General features: G+C 41.2%; 2 protein-coding genes and 2 non-coding genes across 7 annotated transcripts in view; 1 reads left to right on the top strand and 3 right to left on the bottom strand.

The window, feature by feature from the left end:
• Positions 1–96: 96 nt before the first annotated feature.
• CCT6A (chaperonin containing TCP1 subunit 6A) lies at positions 97–10,569 on the bottom strand. The gene is made up of 14 exons (XM_044232560.1): positions 10,375–10,569; positions 9,856–9,919; positions 7,956–8,090; positions 7,034–7,207; positions 6,433–6,536; positions 5,702–5,812; positions 5,257–5,416; positions 5,090–5,172; positions 4,064–4,160; positions 3,584–3,731; positions 3,045–3,178; positions 2,241–2,343; positions 1,267–1,339; positions 97–995 (listed from the first exon to the last, which is right to left on the bottom strand). Exons 1-14 carry the CDS (start codon positions 10,509–10,511, stop codon positions 923–925), a joined length of 1,596 nt encoding a protein of 531 aa, XP_044088495.1. The 5' UTR covers positions 10,512–10,569; the 3' UTR covers positions 97–922.
• On the bottom strand, positions 3,401–3,540 carry LOC122896233. Its single transcript, XR_006382393.1, has one exon. It is a non-coding gene; the product is annotated as a small nucleolar RNA SNORA15 (small nucleolar RNA).
• LOC122896234 lies at positions 7,307–7,440 on the bottom strand. Its single transcript, XR_006382394.1, has one exon. It is a non-coding gene; the product is annotated as a small nucleolar RNA SNORA22 (small nucleolar RNA).
• Positions 10,570–10,757: 188 nt separating the features above from the next.
• PSPH (phosphoserine phosphatase) overlaps positions 10,758–19,140 on the top strand; it is a 41,948-nt gene continuing 33,565 nt past the window's right edge. For 3 of the 4 annotated variants that reach the window (XM_044232623.1, XM_044232626.1, XM_044232628.1), the window contains exons 1-2: positions 10,758–10,923; positions 11,496–11,642. The gene's annotated coding sequence lies outside the window, so the exon portion shown is untranslated. The remainder of the gene's footprint in view (positions 10,924–11,495; positions 11,643–19,140) is intronic. The other variant, XM_044232624.1, reaches the window with a different exon arrangement.

Here is a 19,140-nt window from a genome sequence, read left to right on the forward strand (position 1 = left end):
AAGTCCCTCATTACCCTATGAACAGAACATTTTGATTTCCTTCCCTTTTATATTCTAACCCTTGTCGGACGCTGGAATAGCATTTGAGATCAGAGAAAAGGTTTCAACTTAACATTTATTGTGCATGTACTTAGGCAGCTGCCAAGTCCCCCAAAACACAAAGCTTCACAACACACAACTTCTGGGGTGGGGGCTGCAGAGATACACCGACCATACCGTCACCGCGGGAGGAAGGGGCACAAGTGCGGGGGTGTGAAGACATGACCCGCGGAGAATCCACCCCTCAGCCGCGGCCCGAAAGGAGTGGAGGCAGCAGTGGTGAGACGGCTTTCCCCACGTCACACTCGGGGCTCACTCAGCTCCCCAGTCCTTCTGTTCACGACGGCTCTTCTGGGGAGCATATTTAAGCACAGCTGCTTGGAAATCACTAGAAGTCTCAAGATCCAATAGTTTCACTCACAGGGATTTACTAAAAAGGGACGCTTTCAAAATTTTAAGTTACTTCAGTATTTGTATTAGCGAAAACTTCCAAGTGTAACAATGGAGTAACTACTGGATAAATGAGAATACGTCCATTAGAAGAAATTACTAAACCATTACAATTTGTTTTTCAAGTTACATTTAATAACAAGGTAGATAACATATACTTAACTAACATGGGACTTTTGTTATCACTCTAGCTAAAGCAAACATCCTTCTTATTGGGTAAAAACGGCCTGCTTGATGGGTGTACACTGCAGTGCAATTTAAAAAAATACTGTAATTTCAGAACTTCAGAATTTAGGTGTCAGTGTTCTCTTTTTTCATATGGGAAAAGAAGATGCTTTTGAAAATTGTTTGAAGCTTGGACAAAATTGTCGCTATATTCTTAGGATCACTCTATAGTCTTCATGATTCGGATGACATGAAGGAAGCTTCAAATTCAACCTTTTAGAGAAGACATTCCAGCTCGCATGATCTCATCAACCAGGAGAATGTTGGTGGCAATCACAGTGCTGAAAGGGGAGGAAAATTCAGATGGCTCAGATTTGAGATATGAACCCTAATTCAGCTCAATTTCCAAACTGCAAATTATATCCAATTAAGTTTCTCCTTTCCTCTCCAAAACATGGGAGGCTAGTTTAATTTCTATACTTTCAGTTGATGATCATTTCTGCAAACCAAAACCAAACAAAAAACAAAAACAAAAAACCGAAGAAATTAAATAGAAAACACCAAATTAAGAGTGTGATGAGTCCCTAAAGGTTTTGGTTTTCTCAAACTTACCAGGAGTGAAGCAGCTGCTTCTTTACACAATAGTTATCCCATATGCCTACTTCGGCTGCTACCATTGGCTCACCTGCAAAGAAAACACAGGAGGTTACAAGATCAGAATGCTAAGACAACAGAGTATTTTGTCATTTGCTCATCATTATCCAGACTTCCTCAATTAGTCCAATGTTGCTCCAAACCATGAATCCTGTATACACCATCTCTGATTAACTGGTTGATCTCTCCTCAGAAGACTTCTAGTAATAGTAATGCTCTATTTGGTTACCAAATGTTTTATCATCTCTGTTTTATGGGACACGTTCTTATTTGTCCCTATTAAAGTAAAAAGCATTTGAACTATAATCTGGCCAAAATGGGTTATCATTTCCCTCATCCCAGGAACCTTTTCTATTAACTTGAATGTAAATGATGTTACTGATAACAATAGGTCTTACACATACTGCATGGGAGTATACATCTCAGTTCTCTCTCTTCCACTTTCTACTTGTCTATTTTGTGTGATTGCATTTAAGACTAGGACTTTAAAATCATTTCATTAAGACTTGGCCCCATCTTCCAGCATTATTTGCTATCCTCAGCCTTTTTTCATCCACGAATACCATCATCTAATGTATTTTCTTTTTAAAGTCACGGATAAAAGACCGAGTACAGTCAGCCCAACATGAAATCCTTCCATATTAACCTGAACCACCTACTACTAATCAGCAACACCAAAAATCCATCCTCTTTGAAATTACACAAATGTCTACCTTATTCCATTACTTACTGTATCTAGTCATTCCATTTTTATATTTTTTACAACTCTGGGTTCCCTAATAACACTGATATCAAACTGCAAAGCATCACGCCAAGATTCATTTATCTCCATTTTTTTAAACTTATTTTTCGTTTATCTCCATTTTTTATCCTTCCTGGCTTTCTCTCACCTGAATCTAGCTCTCCCCCTACAAATAGCTGTGTTCTCTTACCTGTGTTCAGGTCCACACCGACAAGTTGACCTGATTCTGAATGTTCTGCTTGAACTTTAACTAGTGTTTCCTGAAGGTCAAAACCAGAATTCTGAGCAAGTACCTAAAGCAAACAAATTTAATCCTTTAAAGACAGAACCTAAGAAGTGATAGTCAATCAACAATAAATGAACTATAATTTCTATTAAGAAAAACAAACAAAGGGGCGCCTAGGTAGCTCAGTCAGTTAAGTATCTGCCTTCAGCTCAAGTCATGATCCCATGGTGCTGGGATCAGAGCCTGCACTGGGTTCCCTACTCAACGGGAAGCCTGCTTCTCCCTCTCTCTGCAGCTCCCAATACTTGTGCTGTCAAATAGATTAAAAAAATCTTAAACACAAAAAAACAACAAACCTTTAATGAAGACAGACTGGTATTTATGTTCACTTCACAGAACAGACCCTTGTTACTAACTCAATCCACTTAGCCCAGCAACACACTGATAGGAGCAATACCCCCAAATGAGCACATGACAGAATAAAAATAAAAAGCAAGGTTTACTCGGGAATATAATCCCTACACTCCAAACCCTCTAAAAACAGTTTCTCTCCTGCATCTGAAACTTCAGATATTCAATTCCCTTCCAGAGGAACCAAACACATCTGCCTGATGAGAGATACCGAACTCTAGCTACATTCATGAAAAAGTTGATAAAACCTGTTTACTCAAAATCTACATTATGAAAAAGATCCCACATTATCAAAAACTTTCATCAGCTAACTCATTTTGATATAGTTAGGAACACTGACTGTTAAGGTAGTCCTACCTTGGGAATAATGAGCAATGCATCAGCAAATGCTTGAACTCCCAGCTGGGCCCTGCCCTTCACACTGGGCTTGTACTTAATCAAGGCTTCTGCCATTGCCACTTCCACTGCACCTGCTCCTGGAACTACACAGCCTATGGGGGGTGGGCGAGGAAGGAGAGAAATGCTCAACTAACAAAATAAAGCTGTAGAATAATTTTTAATACATGAAACACAACGTAAAAATCATTAATTTCCTAAGAATATGTTACAGTCACAATGTTAATATTGTATTTGAAAGCACTATAAGCAACACATCAAATGGCAAAATGATTTAATTTAACTAGTATCTGCAAGCTTTTAGTATTAGCTCATTTACCTGTACCCACTTTTAAATATGATATGCTATGAAAAAGCTTAGCATACCATCACAGGCATTTTAGAGGGAAGACTTTACTTTTGCATGGTGTCTGGCTGTGTAAACTACTGATAAAAAGAACACAGTATTCAGCCATGCCTTTCACACTAGCCAAAGAACATAAATACAGTAAGGATCTTACCATCATCAAGAGCATTTTTAACAGCCCTCAAGCCATCTCTTATTGCATCTTTGATTTGTGTGAGTGTGTGCTTATTTGGTCCTTTGATCAATAATGTGACAGAGCGAGGATTGTTACATTTCTCAATAAAAGTGAACTTCTCTTCTCCCTATGTGAACAAGAGATAATTATTTTCAAAAACAGGGTATGTTTGGACAAAGAATGAAAAGCTTACAGGGCTTATGGAAAAATAAGTAGCATATTAATAAGGGGCCAACAGACCAATAATATTAGAGCAAATTACTTCATTTAAAAAAAAAATCACATATAAAAGAAATTTTTTCCCATCAGTGGCTTATCATTTACTACACATAACCTTCAAAATGTATGTACAAAAAGCAAAAGCCTGATCCTAAGTGTGAATGAATTTTTACTACCAAAGAATTCATGAACCAAAAATCAGTATTTATTACATTATCTTTGGAAAGAAAATACACTTACCAATGTATATTCATAGACAAGTCCTGCATGTCCCAAACAATCAGGACTTAGGTCATCAAAGGAATTTAAAGCCACTCCACCACAAGCAAGAGTCAGCCTGAAACAGTGAAGTGTGTTAAGGGAGATGTGTAAGCGGCTCTGTTCTGTCTAAAGAGATTATTAATAATTTTTAGGAAGCAATCTTTCAGAATTACATACTAAAATCCTGAAATGTTATTTTAACTTAAACGTTCCCGTTCACCACCAACCAGCTAAACTAGTCTTTTTTCCTAACTTCACATTTAATCCACTCTTTCAAAGTCAGCAAATACTCCTCTGATAAGAAATCTCAAGATGAACAAGAGCTCTTCATTGTGGTGAGGTCTGGGGAAAAAGTCGTTCTCTGAAACCCCTTGATACTCTCTTGACATACTCTCCTAAGGTAATGTACATACACACATCACGGTTTAAAACGAAAGCATACAACAATGTTCAGAAAAGCGTTATTCACAATAGCCTAAAGGAAGAAACTGAAACGTCCACTGATAAGTGCATTAAACAAAAGGTGATATATCCATACAACGGACTATCACTTGCCCTTAACAAGGAACAGCATTCTAACCCATTACGACATGGTGAACTTGGGAAACATCACGCTAAGTGAAATAAGCCAGACACAAGAGGGCAATTATTGCATGATGTCTTACTATAAGATACCAAATACACAGAGACAAAGTAGAATAGTAGTATTTGCAGGGGCAGGGGAAAGAAACAAAGTTATTATTTAATGAGTAGAGTTTCAGTTTGGGAAGATGAAAAAGTTCTGGAGGTGGATGATGATAATGGTTGCACAATAATGTGTATGTAACTTAATGCCACTAGATTGTATGTTGGAAAAAAATGAGTAAAATGGTAAATTTTGTATTGTGTATTTTATTCAGAATAAAAAAGGAAAAACACAATAGTAAGAACAGAAAAAAGAAGTAATCCCACTTAATTTGCAAAGTAAGTAAAATTTACAATACTAAGATAATATGCTATCCATACCTTTCCATATTTCTCCTTTTAGCTCTACGCAGAGCTACTATACCTTCTTTTGCAAGAGCATCTAAGGAAAAGGGGTCAATTCCCTATAACAAAAATAACAGTTAGTTACAACAAAAGGCACTTTAAAAAATAGCAAAATGGACAATACAGAGTCATTTCATTCTCACCTTTTGATTAATAACAACGAATCCCTTATCTGAATCACCACAAACTTTCTTTTTCAATTCTATTATTTTTTTAACTCTATCTTCAATGAATTTTCTTTCAGCCTTTACAAGCTTCTCTCTCTCTTCCGCACTCTTGTAAAAAAAGCCAGAATTCACTTCTCTGTTTAAGAAAAAGTTACGGAAGGGGGGTGGGAGAAGAATTTATTTTTTGAGAAGATAAACCAGAGCCTCAGAAACAGGATTGGTCTTGAGATTTAACAAATAGCCACTGAGCTCCAATCCTGCCCCTGGTATATTTTCAGAGGTTGTTTTCCAGAATTCACCTGAACCCAACTGAAGCATTACTGCCCTCACAGTGGGGAAACTTAAATCTCACAAGTGACTTGCCCAAAATACCCAGCTCCTCCACCTTTTTATTCCATTTGTTAAGGGGCTGTAAACTCACGTTTTTTCATATTCCAATGATACATTGCATGTGAGAATGTATGCATCTTCTACTCTTTTTTTCATATCAGGATGCCGTGCCCCATGGTCCAAAACAAGACCTCTGATTAAGCTGTTGAAACACATAATAATTTGTACCGTTATTTAGTTCCAGATGATATATAACCTATACTAATGAAATTCAAATACTGAATTGAGACTGTATTGGTAATTTTCACATTATATTTCTTAAGTTTTTGAAAAAGGCTGTTAGGTTAAACCTAGGCAGGTTCAATTATGAAAAAGCAATACCCAGAACATAGTACAAAAACAAGCCATTCAAACAAAAGTAACAACGCTTATCTTGTACAGAAAATTCTGCAGAGAAACATTAGCAACTGGTAGGCTCTCAAATTGTGATGACCTCCCTTTTAAAAATTATTTCCGAATTAGGATTCTGAAACGTAATATATATTCTAAATTCCCTGAAAGTCTCCTGTTATGCTTTGTAACCTACAGTTTAATAAATTGCTGACACAGCTCACTTTTCAGAATAATTCCAACTATAAATACATCATTTCAAGAGCAAAATTGAGCAAACTAAATACTAAATTAAACTAAAAAGTAACTTATCTAGGCAATACACATAAACTCGAAGAAAAAGAAATCAGCCAAATGATATGAACATAGTATAAGGTGCCTGTAAATTTACAAACACAGTTTGTAAGTATTTCATTGCTTTCTACCACCTACCTTGTATCAGTTTCAGATTTATGTTTCATCTCCATGATCTCAACCATGAAGAGGTCGATAGGTTCATCTTGTTTTTTAATGGCCAAAATGGAGTCCACCACAGCCTACAATAAGGGCATAACCATTACATGAATTTGATTTGCAGAAGTCCAGACACTTACACTGCTCGTTCTTCAGAGAAATTTACATTTCTTCAAAATCTCTGAATCAATCTACGCTTTTTCTAGTCAGTAACAGAATACATTAGTTATAAAGGATTGAAGTCACTTAAATTTCGACATCTCAATTTACAATTACGTAACTGTCATCCCTACTATTTATTCTATTACAAATATTGGGGATAGGAAGTTTTTGAACAATAAAATCTCAATTTTATGCACCTTTGATGAAAACTCTGATTACATCTTAATAACATGGTCAGGTATACTGCGATTTTTCTCATTTCACACACATCAGCTCTCAATGCCACAAAAAGAGAAACTACTTATTTCACATGGTATGGCACTGTGAGTTTTTAGGTAGCACTTTGTAATTTCAACTAGAAAGTATGCCAGGGGTTTTCAGTATAGGTGTGCACCATGGACACATACATTTAACATACCTCTGTTAAGACATCAGCAAGTTCAGCATGCACTTTAGTACGCAGAGATGTTTTGGCCACATCTATAAGTGTTTCCCTGTCCATTTCTTTGCTTACTTTGACTTGTTCCAAAAACTGAAGTGCCTTTTCCTTTGCAGCTTCAAATCCTTCTGTTATTATTCTGGGATGAAGACCCTATAAATATACAATTATATAACCACGCTAACTGGAGTTCTTCAACTAGATGATAAAATATTTTAAAGGAATATTCTGGATCATTCACATGCTTTATTACAATGTGCGGACTTTCTGAATACATTTAAAAGGATAAATAGTCCTTTCAATGCAGAGGGAAAGAACAGACATTGCTCTAGCACAGACTCAAAGCCAAGGGAACTATAAAGCACACTTGGGTGTTCACTGTGCAAACCACAAGGAATAATGGCCAAAACTTACAACCATACTCAAGAAGACCCTTTACCTTTTCGATTCACATCATTTCCTAACAAAAACAAACAGGGAGACTAGGGGTCTGCTTTTTCTCTCTTCCCAAGAATTTCTTGGCATTGGATTACTTTAACCCTCAGACTAACTCAGGGTTAAAAACATTTTGTAATTCTTTATGTTTTAGTTGGCTTTGTCCTTTAAATAAATACACCTAGTCCTGAATATCCTGTTTTGAGATCTCAACTATCAATCTCTTATAGATTTATATAAATAATATATAAATGCAACTTGATTTAAAAAGCCTTCAGGTCAAGGAAGTTTCCTTAATCTGTCCAAGATCACAATAAACTTGTATGAAGACCAGGATATAGGTTCTAGTTCCCAGATTAAGCCCCTGCTCTTTACATTCTACTACATGGCTACAGCTATTATTAACAACTCAATTTATACAAATTTCCCACATATAAACTACTACAGAAACAAGAATCATGTATACTTCAGAAATGTAGAGATCTGCCTGCTTCAGTAGCTCGCCAATGATTAGGACATTGGAAGTGGTACCATCACCAGTTATGTCATCTTGGGCTGTTGCTACTTTGGCTATTAAGGAGGCTGTTGGGTGCTGAATTTGCTGAAAGTAAAAAATAAAAAAATTACTTGAACGGAAATAGTCCACATATACCATAAGATGTATGAAAGGTCTCCATAAGTGTATCTATTTGTGTAAATTGACCAAGTGTTCAGCTACAAACCATGCTGATTTAAAACTCACCATTAACTATTTCCCACATTAATTTATGGTAACTCAAACATTTTCACATATAGATTTGAGATCATCTCCGCTTTAATGATGAGGAAATCTGAGGCCTGGTAAGTTTTACTGAATAATGCAGAGTTAACAGTAAGAAATAATTTCAAATCAATGCAAGCTTCTTTAGAACTCTTGAGAGTAAACCAGGTTCCTTCTAAAATTAAATCTCAGTCTCCATATTACTTGGAATTGAACAAAAAATTACAAAGATCATCAGTGAATGCTAAATCTTGAAAGGTTCTGTAAGAACAGGACATTCACTAAGTTTCCAATATCACCCCGGATTCTTAAAATTACAAAGGGTGCAAAAAGTGTTCCTGAACTGCTTTTGGTTTTTAAGTCTCCTTATTCTATGTAATCTAGAACAGTTTCCAGGCTTTTCTCTTTGGGGATACTGACAGTTTTAAGAATCTAGGCCAGATATCTTGCAAACTATCTCACCTAAATGTGATGTTAATTTTGGGGGGACAAGAATATTACATGAGTAATACTATATACTTCTCACTGGCTTCATGTGCTTCTTCAATTTATATATATATATATATATATTTTTTTTTTTTTAAAATTCTATTTATTTGACCAAGAGAGAGAAATCACAGACAGAGAAGCAGGCAGGCAGAGGGGGAAGCAGGCTCCCCAATGAGCAGAGAGCCCAATGTGGGGCTCAGGGCTCGATCCCAAGGCCTTGAGATCATGACTTGAGCGAAAGGCAGAGGCTTAACCCACTGAGCCACCGAAGCACCCGTTTCTCAATTTATATTGTATTACACAATTTAAGAACTCAAATAAAATAAAAGAAGCCACACAGATAAAGCCTTTTTGACAACCTATGACTCTAAGTATGGTCTGTTAGTGCAGATCACCACTTAGCCAACTAAAAATAAAACTGAACTTTCTAGATTATCTAATTCTTAGTGAAGATATTAACAAACATCTGTGTACTGAAGGCATGGTGCAGCACTATTAAAGCCCTGTATTTTAGCGCCTGGGTGGCTCATTTGGTTAAGCTTCCCACTGCTATCTCAGGGCCTTTCAGTGTCCTGAGTTCAAGCCCAGCCTCAAAACACAGGCATTTTAAGTAATAGACTCCTTGGATTTTAAGTGCTAGATTCTGGAAACCTAGGGATGAGTCAAACAAGTGCTTCTCTCAACGGTCTCGTGCTCTTGGTCAGTGAACTTCAACAACAGTAAAACAGAGTTTTATCTCCCTTTGAGCCTGGAGGTGGAGAGAGATGTCAAAAGACAGAAATAAATGTTTTAAAAAGCGAAAAAGTATAACCATTTTGCACCTGTCAATCACTTAGTTTTTCAGATTTTAACAGTTAATCTTAATAACTACAACCCTTTAACCACAGACTTACATGGCGAGAACAGGGACTCACTCAAAAGTTAGCTGTGACTGCAGGATCCCTCCCGGCACTGTATGTATAGTCAGTGCTCTTACCGCACTTCCTCCACTGTCTGAAAGACCTGCTGAGACCTGACCAACGTGCCCTCTGTTGAAAATAACATTAAAAACCTTCCTGCAAACCACACGCAACGCGGAAAACCCGGACATTTTGGACCTGGTAGAGCAGCCTCTCACCATTTCATGAAGCAGTACATTGCCGTCTTTAGTGAGCTTGATGTCTCCAGCTCCCGAAACCAGCCTGTTCGAAGGCACAAAAGAACCAGTGTGACTTTTTCAACGGGGACCTAACTGAAGAGTCCCACTGCAATCGGGCTTTACCCTGATCCTAGGCAGCGGGGCCACGCGGCCAGTTCTCGCCGCCCGTAACAGGAATGGTGCAGTGCCCACGCCCTCCCTTGGGAGAAACAGCCTGCCCCCCTCAGGGTCGCCGGAGTCCCCGGGCGCGGAGCAAGTCGCGCACGCGGGCGGCTTTGTTCTCCGCAGAAACGGCATCCATTACAAGAGGAAACGGCCGGGGCAGGAAACAGGAGCGACCCGGGAGTCTGCGGGTAAGCAGGGCCGCAGCTGCGAGCGGTGAAGCCCAGGGGCGCCCGGCTCGAGGCCCGGGCCCCCTGCGCCAGGCCCGCGATGGCGCTGGGTGCCCGCCCGGCCCCCGCCCCGCCGGCCCCGCCGGCCCCGCCGGCCCCGCCTTACATCTTCATGGTGCCTTTAGGCCCCAAGTTGGTCCTCAGCACGTCCTGCAGGCCCCGGGCCGCGCTGATGTTCACCGCCAGCGCCGCCTGGGCTCGAGCTACCTCGGCCTTGGGGTTCAGGGTCTTCACGGCCGCCATGGCTAACCAGCACAGGAAGAGGAAGAGACCTGGCGGCGCGCCGAGTGCCCAACGCCGGCGCAGCGTGGCCAGGAGGCGCGCGCTCCCGGAGGCTTCTGGAAATGTCGGGCGCGCCCGCCCCGCCCCCGGCGCTCCCGTGCGGCGCTACCATTGGGCCGCGGGTCTGCTAGCGCCGCTCAATGGGTGGTGGCACCGACGGTCCCGCCCCTCGCGGCTGCCCGGCAGCCATTGCGCGTAGGAGGGCTCTATTACGGGGCAGTAAGGGTTCCGGGCGGTCGGTGTAGGCTGCGGCCGGGCCCCGGCTTTTCGGACCCGGGACCCGGGGACGGAGGCGGGGCCTGTGGGCCAAGAGTGTCCCGGCGTGACTGCAGAACGGGCGGCTTTCACGGAGGTCTCTGGCCGCAGATGTAGGGTGGGCTTCCCCCCTCTCCCCCGACTCGCGCGGTTCGCTCGGCGTCCTGTCAGCGGCGTCCTGTCAGCAGCGTTTTCTTGACTGCTGCGTGCTTGGAGGGGGTCTCGGTGCCGTGGGGATACGGCGGTGCGTCTGATAGTGTCTCTCGCCCAGTGCTCGGGGGTTCGAAGAGAAAGAGGGCGGGTGCGCGGTGCCTTGTTAGCAAGCTGTGGGCTGAGGAGAAGCCGGGCGAGCGCCCCCCCCCCCCCCAGGACGCGCTGCTCTGTAGGCGGGTTTCTCTTCATTCATTCATTTGTCGGAGAGCGCCCGGGCAGAGGTTCGCGGGGAGCCCCATGGAGGACCCTATCTCAGCACCCTGGAGTCACGACCCGAGGGGAAGGCAGACGCTTACCTGACTGAGCCACGCAGGCGCCCTCGAGGCAGGTTTCGATGGTGGAGTCGGGATCCGGTTCTCGGAGAGGACTGACTCCCTTTTATGACCAATTCCGAGGGGTGCGTGCGGTTCCTCTCTGCTTCGGGTCCTCAGCGCCCGTATTCGGTCCGCAAGGTGACGTTTGGCCTCATTCTTGCAGGTAATGAGGAAAATGTTAGAAGTCAAAGTGCCGAAGGGTGCGGTGAAAAGTAGGCTTCTTGCCTTGCCTTCAGCTTCCTTCATACAACGCCATCACCCTCAGATACCCCGAACTTCGGATGCTGAGTTTGTAAATAAGCCTACAGAGGTACGAGCATTTCCTCCACACGGATGCCGGTTTATAACGCGCACGTTGGGTGTGTTACACTCCATCTCGGCGATTTTGCACATCAGTAGGAGCAGGGACGCCTCCTTCCCGTTAACGGCTGCTGGTCTTTTCTGTGAGAGTGACGGGATTAACCGGTCATTCGCTGGGTGACACCTAGGTTGTTTCCGGTCTTTTGCTCTTCAGCTACCGTGAATACCCTGGTGTGTAATGCTCTGAGGTGGCTTTATGCTTGAGAATCGGAAAAGCACACGTTTGAGTCATAGCGTTACTTACTGTGCTCAGCACCTTGTGTGTGTGCAGATGGATTGACGAGCGGGGAGACGGGAGCGGAGATGAAGGTTGTGCGGTTTCCAGGCATGTGCTTGCAGGTAGGGAAAAGGGGGGTGGATCTCCTGAGGTACAAAATTTAAAGGGGCACCAAAAACTTAGTAATTGAGACCAATTTTTTTTTAAGATTTTATTTATTTGACAGAGATGACAAGTAGGCAGAGAGGCAGGCAGAGAGAGAGGAGGAAGCAGGCCCCTTGTGGAGCAGAGAGCCTGATGCGGGGCTGGATCGCAGGATCCTGAGATCATGACCTGAATAGAAGGCAGAAGCTTAACCCACTGAGCCACCCAGGCGCCTAAGACCAATAATATTTTAATACAATATTTTTTTAAAAAAAATTAAAATTGATGCAAGAAATCCACAGTAAATGGAATTTTATTTTTTATTTATTTTTAAGGATCTTATTTATTATTTGACAGAGAGAGACACAGTGAGAGAGGGAACACAACCAGAGGGAGTTGGAGAGGGAGAAGCAGGCTTCCTGCCAAGCCAGGAGCCAGATAATGGAGTTCGATCCCAGAACCCTGGGATCATGACCTGAGCCAAAGACAGACGCTTAATTACTGAGCCACCCAGGTGCCCCTGAATGGAATTTTTTTTTTTTTAAAAGATTTTATTTATTTATTTGACAGACAAAGATCACAAGTAGGCAGAGAAGCAGGCAGAGAGAGGAGGAAGCAGGCTCCCTGTTGAGCAGAGAGCCCGATGCGGGGCTGGATTCCAGGAACCTGGGATCATGACCTGAGCCGAAGGCAGGGGCTTTAACCCACTGAGCCACCCAGGTGCCCCTGGAATTTTTTTTTTAAAAGATTTTATTTATTTATTTGACAGACAAAGATCACAAGTAGACAGAGAGGCAGGTGGAGAGAGAAGGGGAAACAGGCTCCCTGCTGAGCACAGAGCCGGATGCAGGACTCAATCCCAGGACCTTGAGATCATGACCTGAGCCCAAGGCAGAGGCTTAACCCACTGTGCCACCCAGGCACCCCTTGAATGGAATTTTTATTAGGCAGCTCCACTAACATGACACCAGACAGTCTCAGCAAAACAGATCCACATGATCCCTGTAGAGGCAGTCTGTTTGCATATAGCAGTCTCCACTGCCACACTTTGAAGCAAATTAATTGTTTTCATTATACCATGCAAAAGAATGTAGTAAGGGAGTGTTGCCTGTATGCTAATATATGTGTAGAGTGGAAAACGCTAGATTGTCTTGGGAGAATTTCACAGAAAGGGTCATGTGGGAGCAGCTCCATTTCAATTATAATTGAAGCTGTTGTGGTGACAGCAGATATTTAGCCATTTGATTTGGGAGGGATTTCAATAAAGAATAAAATTTTGAAGAATGAACTCTAATGAGGCAAGGTGGTAGGAATAGAATCCTAGAGTCAAACACTTTGAGTTTGAATTCTAGTTTGGCAAAAAAAAAAAAAAAAAAAGAATTCTAGTTTAACAATATGTACCATTAGGTGACCTTGGACAAGTTATTTAATTTTTTTTTTTTTTTACTCTATTTCCTAATCTATAAAGTAGGGGTAAGTGACATCTTAGAAAAAGTTAAATGAAATTGCGTTTGTAAGTAACATGCTTTGTGTTGTGCCTGACATGGAAGGTGTGAAGTAATTGCCACTTCTGCATTCAGACGGTATAATTATGCTATATAATTCTTTTTTTTTTTTTTTGAGCTATATAATTCTTATGGGACTTCACATGTAGTGTTTCATTCACTAATATGAATCCTTTGCCATTTAATAGGTCAGGTATAATTAAGCCAGTTTCATAGGTGATTAAATCAACCCCAAAAGGTTAAATGACCAACAAGGTCATGCTGTGTTGTATGAGTAGAGGGTCAGAAATCTAAATTTCGGGGCGCCTGGATGGCTCAGTGGGTTAAGCCGCTGCCTTTGGCTTGGGTCATGGTCTCGGGGTCCTGGGATCAAGCCCTGCATCGGGCTCTCTGCTCAGCGGGGAGCCTGCTTTCTCCTCTCTCTCTCTCTGCCTGCCTCTCCGCCTGCTTGTGATCTCTGTCTGTCAAATAAATGAATAAATTCTAAAAAAAAAAAAAAGAAATCTAAATTTCACCCTTGACTCTTCCCTTTGCCCCAGCCCCCCACATCCACTTATTCCCTGAACATTTTCACTTTCTAGATGTATCCATTTTTCTCCGTCCCCACTTACACCACTCAGGTTTAGGCCATGATGATTTCTTACCTGTATAACTACTGTAGTGCCCTAAGTAATTGTTTTGGCTTTCTTCCCCATGTTGCTACTGGAGCAGTCTATCAAAAGTAAATCTATGAGCCACAGATAATCCCTGTTATCCTCAAGACCTTAGACTGAAATATAAACGTCTTAATTTGCTTCCAGAATCAGCAACATCTTGTGCCTACCCCTCTGGGTTAAAACCCTTTTCTCTTTTTCTCTTACTCACTGCATTCCCTGGTCATTCTGAATTTTTCAGTGCTTGGAACACTCTTCAAGGACCACTTCACTCCTCATTCTTATCCCCATTCCCATCCAGTGTGTATAGAAATAAACATCCCTAATCCTCAACAGGCATGGCCTACAAGGAGATAAACTTATAAATAGGTGAATGACTATAGATGGTAAGATGTTATAGTTAAGAGAAATGAAGTACAATGAGCACAGAGATATTAGCTTTGAGCACCAAGGAAAGTTTCTTGGAGAAGATGAGGCTGATGGGATTTTGAAAGATATATAGATAATTCTTGCAAGACGGGGACTTAGGTGAGTGATTCCAGACAGAGCAACAGTGAAAGGAACTGGCATGCCCATTGAAAGGTGTATACTTAGGATGGAGAGAAGAAGATTGCAAGAGACAAATCTGGAGTAGTATTTCCTGGCTGCCATTTTTTTTTTTTTAAAGATTTTATTTATTTATCAGAGAGAGAGAGGGAGAGAGAGCGAGCACAGGCAGACAGAATGGCAGGCAGAGGCAGAGGGAGAAGCAGGCTCCCTGCCGAGTAAGGAGCCTGATGTGGGACTCGATCCTGGGACGCTGGGATCATCTTTTGTCTGCTTTTCTATTTGGTTTCTTGTGGATTTGTGGGAATTGTTTATGTTTTCTGTGTTGCAATTAACTTGTCTCTATACTATTTGTACAGTAGTTTGTATGTATGTCTTTTTTCCAATTAAAAATTTAAAAAATTCTTTTCCTGTAGTCATATGTATTTTTTTTTTTTCCTTTTATGGGCATTGGATTTTGTGCTCTACTGTGTAAAACAGGCCTTACGCTCTTAAAAAGTATTCTTAAAATTCTTCCATGTTTTCTTTTGTATTTTCAAGATTTTCGTTTTCATTTTAATCCTTGATTTATTTGAAATTTATTTTAGTAAGGAATGTGATAAAAATCTGTGGTATTATGAAAATATATATTTGGTCTTTGTCCCTGGTTCCTGGCACAGAAGTCCTTAACTATTTCTGAGTGATGGGATTATATTTTGTTATCCATAACAATTCCATTTAGAATATACTTGAGCTGTGCTAATGATGTAAGTTAAGGTGAGAACTCTAGATAGCCTCAGGATGGGGACTGGTCACTAGAAAGACTAAACACAGTGATTACAGTGGGTATTCTCAGTCCCATGGCCCCATCCTCTGGGGGAGGCATAGTTATATGATAGTTTATAAAAATGGTTAAATAACCAGTGTGGGTAAACCCATTGATATCCTGGTAGGGTGGTGTACCTAGAGGGCTTGGAAGCTCTGCTTCTTCCCTAGTACCTGATCTTGTGCATTTCTTCCATTTGGTTTCTTTTTTTTTTTTTTAAGATTTTATTGATTTATTTGTCAGAGAGAGAGGGAGAGAGAGTGAGCACAGGCGGACAGAATGGCAGGCAGAGGCAGAGGGAGAAGCAGGCTCCCTGCCGAGCAAGGAGTCCGATGTGGGACTTGATCCCAGGACACTGGGATCATGACCTGAGCCGAAGGCAGCTGCTTAACCAACTGAGCCACCCAGGCGTCCCTCCATTTGGTTTCTTTATGAGTTGTACCCTTTATAATAAACCATAAACCTAAATGAAGTGATTTCCCCAGTTCTGAAATTTTCAAACCTGGGGCACCTGGGCGGCTCAGTGGGTTAATACCTCTGCCTTCGGCTCAGATCATGATCCCGGGGTCCTGGGATCGAGCCCCACATCGGGCTCTCTGCTCTGCAGGGAGCCTGCTTCCCTTCCTCTCTCTCTGCCTGCCTCTCTGTCTACTTGTGATCTCTGTCTGTCAAATAAATAAAAAAATCTTAAAAAAAATTTTTTTTTCAAACCCGAGGAGGGAATTGTGGGAACCCCCAAATTTGCAGCCAAGTCAGACAGAAATGGAGGTAGCATGTAGACCTGGAGCTTGTAACTGGAGTCAAGTGGAGGCAATCTTCTGGGACTGAGCCCTTCACTGCAGGGTCTGGGCTAATTCCAGGTAGAATTAGAATTGGATTGAATTGCTGGATACCTAGTTGGTGTTGGAGAATCAAGAACGTTGGTATCTGAGGACTGAATTGGTTATCAGTGTTTGGAAAGAGCTCACACAGAATCCAATTTAATTTTTTTCCAGAATAATTAATATTTTCCACCACTAATATGTAATGCAATTATTAGCATATGCTACGTTCTCAAACGTACCTGGATCCACCTTGGACTAAATTCATAGCTAAGTCTATGTAAGTAGGAACACCATATTTTATTTACTATAGTTTCACAATATGTTTCAAAGTTTGGTAGAGCTGCATCCTCTTCAATCTTTCTTCAGAAATTTTCTGGCTATTTTGCATGTTTGATTTTTCCTAAATGAAGTACAGAATTACATGGTTTTGAAAAATCTGTTCTTTTGGCCTACACTTTCAGAAATAAGCATATATTAATTTTTAAATAAAACTTATGTTTTATAAGTGTGATATTCAAATCAAAGCAGTGGACATACAGATAGCAAAAGGCCAGGGGCTACAGGCATTCTTGACATAAAGTTGACAGAATTTTGAAACGTATTACGTGGTCACCATTTCTAGTCTAGGAGTCTGAAGAGGTCAAAGAAATCCCAGAAGTGGGGCAGGTTTAGAATGGGTAGGTGGAGTAATAGTATGGATTTGGGGTAATATTTTTTTCTGTTATTCACCATTCATTCTTTGAGTGTACTTTGTAGCAGAGTAGTGTGCTTGGGATAAACATATGCACATGAAAAGTGGAGGCTCTTTTCTGTAGAGCCTTCCTAGTTTATTAGACAAACATATAATAGGACACACAATATACACAATGTACTCAACAGCTATAATGGTATATTCTGAGTGCTATGCTGCTAGGGTAGACTTCCCAAAGCAAATATTTATTTATTTATTTTTTAAAAATCTTATTTACTTCTTTGACACAGAGAGAGAGATAACAAGTAGGCAGAGAGGCAGGCAGAGAGAAGTTGGGGAAGCAGGCTCCCCACTGAGTAGAGAGCCCAGTGCAGGGCTCTATCCCAGGACCCCGAGATCATGCCCAGAGCCGAAGGCAGAGGCTTTAACCCACTGAGCCACCCAGGTGCCCCGCAAATCTTTTTTTAAAAAACTACTAAAAATATATATTTACTTATTAGAAAGATAATATATGATAATCCTAGAAAAAAAAATTTTTAAATAAATTCATAAACTTCCCCAAGAGATAACCATTTGTGATTGTTAATTTTATGTGTCAACTTGGCTGGGCAATGTTGGTTCTCAGATATTTGGTCAAATGTTATTCTGAATGTGTTTTTTTGGATGATATTAAAAATTGGTGGACTTTGAGTAATGTAGGTTATTCTACATAATATGGGTGGGCCTCATTCAATCAGTTGAAGGCCTTAATAGAATAAAGACTGACCTCCCTATAGCAAGAAGGAATTGTGCCAGCAGATTGCCTTTGGATGCAAACTGCAACTCTTCCCCTGGGTCTCCAGTCTGCCAGCCTGTGCTGCAGGTTTTGGATTCACGAAGCCTCCACAATCACATGAGCCAAATTCCTTAAATTTCTCTTTTTTAATCTCTATGGTAGATAATTCCCTCGCTATGGATGGATATATAGATGTGTATATGCATCCTTTTGGTTCTGTTTGGAGAATCCTGACTAATACAGATTTTGATACTAAGAGTGGTTCTAAGGGAGCAGAATCTTAAGGGTGAATTCTCTGAGTAGGTTCTGGGGTTTCTAGAATTGGCTCTCTGATCTGATCAGATTTTAAAAATGCTAAGGATTGTGTTTCCAGTAGTAAAGAGTAAAAGTAATGATAAAATCCATGACATGATATGAAAATAGGAATATGTGAAATACCACTATTGGATATTCCTAATCAAACACAAGAGGCAAGAATCTGTATTACTGTGTGTGATACCTTCAAACATTTTTGTCAAACTAACGAGTATAATGAAGTTGCTGTTGCTTCTAATGTCACTGAACAAAGTGGGGGGGAAATGGACGAGATCAAGGGTTCAGAGTCCCAGCCCAAGAACTGTATAAATGATTGAAAGCTTCTCTGTCTATGCTGAAAGATACTCCTGTAGCTGCAGAGCTGAGATTGCTGAAAACCAAACCCCAAATCTCATCATGTTAGAAGCCAAATTATAATGTGAGTTGAAAAGTGGAGGCATTGGTGAGGAAGGAATGGGATTCTGATATTTGGAATGGGGTGTATGAGAATGCCCTGATGAAGTTTGGGACACTGGGCCTGTAAATTCAGTTGTACTTTCTTTGCTGGTAGAAGCAGTCTGTCTACCCCTCTCTGTGGAGATATATCCTGCATTGCACTAGGAAACTAATGGTCTGCCCCAAGACAGTTGCCTTGGAAGACACTGCTGATTCTCTTCAGAACCCACTCCCACCACCCCTCTTTGCACCTAGAACTATAACTAGACTAATATTCCAGTAGGTCCTGGAAGCACAAGTAATTGTATAAAGAAATGGCCCAAATATTAATGGTCCTAACTCCTGCTGTTCTACCTTCTCTGTCCCAGCCTGCACCTGTGGCTTTATAGGAAGTTTCCTCTGATCAGGTGACAGAGGAAGAGAAAACTTGGTCCTGGTTTACAAATGGTTCTGCAGGATATGCAGGCACCACCCAAAAGTGGGCAGCTGTGTACATCCATGAAGGCCGTGATAGAGGGAGATCCTCTCAATGGGCAGA

Source organism: Neovison vison, chromosome 14 (assembly GCF_020171115.1).
Source record: "Neovison vison isolate M4711 chromosome 14, ASM_NN_V1, whole genome shotgun sequence".
Taxonomy (NCBI): Eukaryota; Metazoa; Chordata; class Mammalia; order Carnivora; family Mustelidae; genus Neogale; species Neogale vison.